Source organism: Hyalella azteca, unplaced genomic scaffold (assembly GCF_000764305.2).
Source record: "Hyalella azteca isolate HAZT.00-mixed unplaced genomic scaffold, Hazt_2.0.2 contig9805, whole genome shotgun sequence".
In the NCBI taxonomy this organism is placed as follows: domain Eukaryota; kingdom Metazoa; phylum Arthropoda; class Malacostraca; order Amphipoda; family Hyalellidae; genus Hyalella; species Hyalella azteca.
The window spans coordinates 133,385-139,587 of record NW_025939865.1 but is presented as its reverse complement, the minus strand read 5'-3'; the positions used below and the strand labels follow the sequence as shown (position 1 = coordinate 139,587).

Below are 6,203 nucleotides of genomic sequence, written 5' to 3'. Positions count from 1 at the left end.
TGCCTTCTCTTTTGAGTAATTTCAAAAATTGCTGTAACAATCCCAATAATATGGGTATAGAGATAGTAGAAGAAAGAACTTTATCAGAAGGTACCAAATTTTCTCGGACATATTTTTACTAACTTTGAGCACCTTACGCTATAATTTATTTTGTTAAAGTGATTCTTTCGGTTTCGACTGTCCCATTTATACAGGGAACGAGCGTATTTGATGGATCCAGCTTGTCGCTCGAGCAGCATGCACTTTCATATCCTAGCACATTCGTCAATAGAAGTCTTTATATTTAAGTTTCTTAAGTTTTCTCGAGGAGTGTGGAATAACCAACAGGAATGGGAGCATAAAAACCACCGTTATGGAGCAACATTGTTCCAATACTTCGTTTTAAAGAATCTATAAATAGACACCAATACGTAGAATCATAATAGATTTTGAATTGACTCATCGAACGTTCAACATCAATGCAATAAATCAAATTTGTTCGTAAGCAACCAAGAAAACAAAAACGGCGGAATGCTTCGTCAGCTTCTTCTGAAAGATTTTCGAATTGAGAGTTGTGTATTTTCTTCATTCCATATTTAGAATGCCCTCTTTTAAATCAATGAACAGTAATTCTGACTTTAAACTTGTTAAGTATGTAAGCATAATTTTTCATTGTAAGAAAAATTATGATGTCCCGTATTTCTTACAGAATTTTTTCCCGTTTTTCAGCGCATCAAAATACACAGGAATCGAATTAAAAGAATGAAACAGCTCTCTGATTGCAAACCTGTGCAATGCTAGGAATACCTCGTGTTTTAAATGCTGGACATGCACTCATAGGAGACGTTTTTCGCTTCCAGATGCAAGTACATTACGCCGAAAGATGGAGAATATGGAGCCTTACGCTCTGACGGTACGTGGTCGGGAGCAGTGGGAGAACTCGTGGCTGGGAGAGGAGATCTTATAATTTCCAGCCTTGACAACACCATCGCTCGTTCCAGAGCAATACACTTTCTTGTAGCCAACGAGTTAAGCGGGTGAGAAATACAGATATGTAAGTGTTGTATGCTTTTGATACCTGAAAACATAGTCTTCAAATCTCATAGTCAATCGAGTTACTGTAGATTGTTGGTAGCTGCTTCATGAAGCTTAGTTCATTTCTTAGTGTTGCTGGCGGGCGGCACATTATAGCTGTCGGGGGTGGTACTTCAGCATGGCTCTCTGTGGCGCCACAAAACAAACACTGGGGTCGTGTTAACTGGGGTTTTTATGATACCCCATTGCTGAATTGTTGACTTCCATTTAGCATAACTAATTCAATACGACTTCCAATCAAGAGTCATTCGAGAATAGGTTTTATGAACGCTTGCCTCGGATTAACTAGTGATTTACGCTCAGAGGAAAACCCCATATTTATTAGGAAAGATATGGTTGTGTAACATTTTTAAAACTCTAATTAATTTAATCGACTCACCTCTTTTCACTTTTTCTTACTTAATCCTGTTTGGAAGATAAAAAAAACTTGAGCTCATTTTGTCTATTTGCTACCAACTATTTTGGATTGGTCCTAAATAAGCTGAGATCTAAATGATACAGTAATTTGATCCTTCCTTTACTTCGCATGCATTAAAGACATGACTTACTACAGAGCCGTAATGGTCATGAAGCGGACCACATCTGTTGACTCGACCTGGTCACGTTACGTTGAAGAATTTTCAGGTGGAGTTTGGTTGAGCTGCGCTGCACTGACTGGTTTTTTGACCCTGTTTCTGTACGGAATTATTAAGAAAAGTCCGTTCGAGCCTAGCAAGATACCGCTGCAAGATACTTGGCTTCTTGTAATTGGTGCTTTTGCCGCGCAAGGTGAAATTTTTAAACGTTAGCCTCAGTATAAACACGTAAATTTGAAGCTGAGAGTGCTAGCCTAAAAATTCATTATGCTAATACTTGATGTTCGCAGTGTGACATGTAGTCAAACGAAATAAAAATTTTGTATGCTCTTTGCGATTTTTTAATTTGCAATTTTGTGAATCGCAATATTTTATTACAAACAATATAATATACAACATATAATATACCTACTAAATACGTAATACAGTTTTTAAATCAACGTAAATTCTCAGTGAAGTCAGTAGAGTGTCTGCACCTTTTCAGGCTCGGAACGTGTATACGCGGGTTTTTCCAGCCGTATCGCAGTCATTGTCACCTACACATCAACATTTCTCATCGCAACATACTACACCAGTTGGTTGTACGCTATGTTGACCGTACAGCTACCTGCATACCCGTTCAATGGTTTCCAATCTGTTTTGAACGACAGGTCTTATGCAATAGGCGTGGTAGATGGATGGTCTACCAAAACAGAAATTCAGGTACGTTCTCTGATTTATCACATTTGTGTGTAGAAGGTGCAAAACAGAACGAGTATGATATTGATATCGCTTAAAATGTCAACATATATTGACGTCAAAGGCTGATTGTGGCGTTTTTATGATTTGGTCCCATGAAAATAAATATGTATTCCCCCTATGATTTGATGAAACATAAACGTTTAGAAATTTCATTGCACCTTGCGGAACTGTTCTCTACATGTAATTTGAATATGAAATTTATTATTTCCAAGTACTCCGATAATCCATTGCTACAACGAGTCTGGGTGGAGTTGATCAGTGCAAAAGGAGGCGTGGTTCATAGCATGGACGAAGGCTTACAGCGGGTATGAACGTGTCTTGAATTATTTCCGTCATCTCTATGCAAAGAAAACCTGCAAGATAAAGCATATATTTTCAATAACAAAATGCTTGGCAATTTGAGGTAATAGTATTATTCTCGTAGTTCTATCATTTAACTTCTCAAACTTTCATAACTAATGTTTCGAAAAATACTTTTCACCTCACTTGCGCCGACTGATATAGAGTCGCCCCAACTGCACCAAAAATGCCGTGATCAATTGTCTCATTTGTTTTAGGCACTTGATGAGCGGCTTATAATGCTGATTAATCAGCAGAGCTACATGCTTGACAAGAATTTCAACAAGAATCTCTTCTCCGTCATGCCTGGTATTCTCTTCAAGTTTCCTTCAGGCTATTCCGTGGCAAAAGGGTCTCCGTACATTGAGTTACTGAACAAAGGGTGAGAGTTTCCTTACAGAGATTGATATACATCACATCAATGAACTGAGATCAGTTAATTGTATTTATTTTTTAATATATGGTGTTCAAGACCAGATGTCTCTGCAGATAAAATAGTATTTTAATATTAAAAAATTTTAATTATTAAAGCCCTGCATATGGAAATTACCCATAATCAAAAATTCTTTTGATCCTACTTGATTTTCAGGCTCCTCAAGCTCTGGGAGAACGGGGTTCGTCAAAAGATAAACTACGATCGGATAAAATTTAATTTCCAGAAAGCAACTCCAGAATTGGTAACTGCCGTTACTTTGGAACAAACACTGTCATTATTTTGTTTGCTTTCCGTGGCTTATGGATTGAGTATTGCAATTTTGCTATTGGAAAAACTTACTAAACATGCCACTTGTTCTCGACCCTGAACACACACGCATGATGCAGCGTTTGTATCTTTAACGCTCTAGACTCAGACTAATTTAATAGCCTGCAATGTAAATAGATTCTTTTAATGAACATTTCGACATGAGATGTTCTTGAAAATTTTACATATAATTATCGACATACTGAATTATAGGTTAATTCAAAATATATCCTTATAGCAGACTCTATAATCACAGTCTAGTCTAATAAATCGATTTAATTCATATATAATGCACTGAAAATTAACGAGTTAATAATTTAGATCCTGTTCTTCACTTCTCAACTTCCTCAAAATACATAGCAATTGTTTAAAATGTTGAAGTAGATTGCTGGCATGCAAGTGCTGCATGTTATTAAAAACTATACTTTACTTTGTTAAATCGGAAAACCTGACCATTATGTAAGTTGCCTGTTCAGAGAGATGATTTGAGAAGCAAAATTAAAAAATCTCTATATTTTAGTTTAAAACGTTGAAAGAGGTACATTGAAAGAAAATCTATTTATTTTTATTGTTGTTGACTTTTTAAACTAATGATGGAGCTTCTTTTCGAAGCATTTTGTAATAATATATAGTATGAATTTTAAACAATAATATAGTTACAACATAAAATCCCTTTACTCCCTTATTCTTTCTAAAAACGATGCAAACCATCTTAAACTACAGCTATGAATATTTGCAGGAATTTCATTTGATATACACTCCACTACCAAGATCATATTTGAAATTATGGTACCTTATCAAGATGAGAATGTTGAAAATATTCCTCCAGACAATTCTGATCACATCACTTAAAATTGAAATAATATCAGCTATAGTCAAAATCTGCCATATAACAAGCAAAGAAATCATTACAAAACTCAATTGTTTTTTTTTTTTTGTAAAACAATTTCTTAAAAATTGAAGTGTCGAAATTGTTATGAGTATAGAATGTGCATGATATATATTTAGTTAAACTGTATTGAATATATAATTCAATTCTCAGCTTAGCATCTTTGATGATGTCAGTATAATTAACCAGAAATTATGACAGGATAATACAAATTATTTAGGTCATATACCAACATTTTTATGCTTGATCCATAATGAGTTCCAAAAGTTATACGTTCTAACTATACTTCTTAATGGAACCAATAATGCAGTATTGCACATTGCGTAAATATCAGGCTCAACTTCTTGTAGATAATTGTGTAATTAGTTTGATTTGTTGCCGCATAAAGTTCTCCAGATTGATTGTACAAAGATTGCTACTCAACGACAATCAAGATTTTACATTATAAGATTGATTGTTATTTCTGACGGCGAACTTTGTTACTTGGCCAATTTATTAATAAAATCTTAACAATTATGAACTCAAATTGCTTACAGATTCGTAAAATATCGATGGGAAAAATATAGGGTTTGTTGATCATTTTATTATTAGGAAAGTGCACATGCAAAATATATGGTTTTAATCTACGAAATTTTCATTCTCACTCATTTAAAAATAAGGGATTTGATTTATAACAACCAAAATCACCTAGTAAAGCATATTTTATATTCTTGTTAATGCATATTTATTATAAATTCATTAAAGCTTCGATGAATGTTAGAATTTTTGGCCTCATCCTAAATTAACTGCAGTCTGTTTACAAGGCCTACTCTTTCCAACGATTCCTAATGTAATTCTTAAATTTGCTTTTTTCGTTAAAAAAACTTTGTATGGATGTCACTTAGCTGCACGCATCTCGAAGCCGCTATTTATAAAAACCGAATTTTCTCAAATTAAAAATAATTCATCGTTAATAATAGAAATTATTATATCATATTTTGTATTTAAACTCGTCATTTAATATTCGAAGTTATTAAATCTTCTTCTCACTAGTTTTCCTAACTGTGTTTACGAGCGTTAACTCTATTATTAAATTGTCCCTATACCATTTTCCCAAACTATGTTTGCTTATAAACTCGTCATTCATGTTGAACTTGAACGTTTTCGACATTTTCGTATTAAGAGTTCACACAAGAGTATGAGTAAGGCCGTTATCATGCCACCAAGAAGAAATAAGAAGGCAGACATCGTCTGAGCTTTTCTTTATTGAGATTAATGCTTTTCTTTATTGATTTTTAAAATGAAAATTAAAGTCATTCATGTTGAACTTGAAAGTTTTCGATATTTTCGTAGTAAGAGTTCACACAAGAGTATGAGTGAGGCCGTTATCATGCCACCAAGAAGAAATAAGAAGGCAGACATCGTCTGAGCCAAGTTAATGGGTACTCCCTCAATGCTGGCGCAGGACGGCGATGTAAACGCCCACTGACGCTCAAGTCTATCAAGAACTCCTGTGTTGAGTGCTTTCAGGATCCTGTAAAAGACAATTACTGCATGATATTAAATTCTAGTGTTTTTATTTAGTCCTTTTTCCAAGGTTGAGTTTTTGCTAATTTGAATAATATGTTAATTATTGGTGCTTGTTAATGATTCATTGATGAATGGAATCGTTGCATGACAACATATTCAAAAGCCATAATTTTTATGGCTTTCATTTGGAGATAATTTTTGTTTTTTTTTTATCATTATTTCCAAATAAATAATACTTAATTCATAAAAATCAAATAATGACTTAGTATACCCTAACGATTGCTTGATTAAGAATCTAAAACACTTCGCATAGAGCTCAAAAAGGAATATCAGA

The 6,203-nt window shown here is 34.1% G+C and overlaps 1 protein-coding gene and 1 long non-coding RNA gene across 2 annotated transcripts; both read left to right on the top strand.

Annotated features, from left to right (window-relative positions):
• The first annotated feature begins 905 nt into the window (after positions 1-905).
• On the top strand, positions 906-2,191 carry LOC125178438. The gene is made up of 3 exons (XR_007156895.1): positions 906-1,016; positions 1,628-1,842; positions 2,134-2,191. It is a non-coding gene; the product is annotated as an uncharacterized LOC125178438 (long non-coding RNA).
• LOC125178439 lies at positions 2,188-3,115 on the top strand. Its single transcript, XM_047882160.1, has 3 exons — positions 2,188-2,351; positions 2,603-2,695; positions 2,948-3,115. The coding sequence occupies exons 1-3, from the start codon at positions 2,238-2,240 to the stop codon at positions 3,113-3,115; spliced, it is 375 nt and encodes a 124-aa protein (XP_047738116.1). The 5' UTR covers positions 2,188-2,237.
• The last annotated feature ends 3,088 nt before the right edge of the window (positions 3,116-6,203 follow it).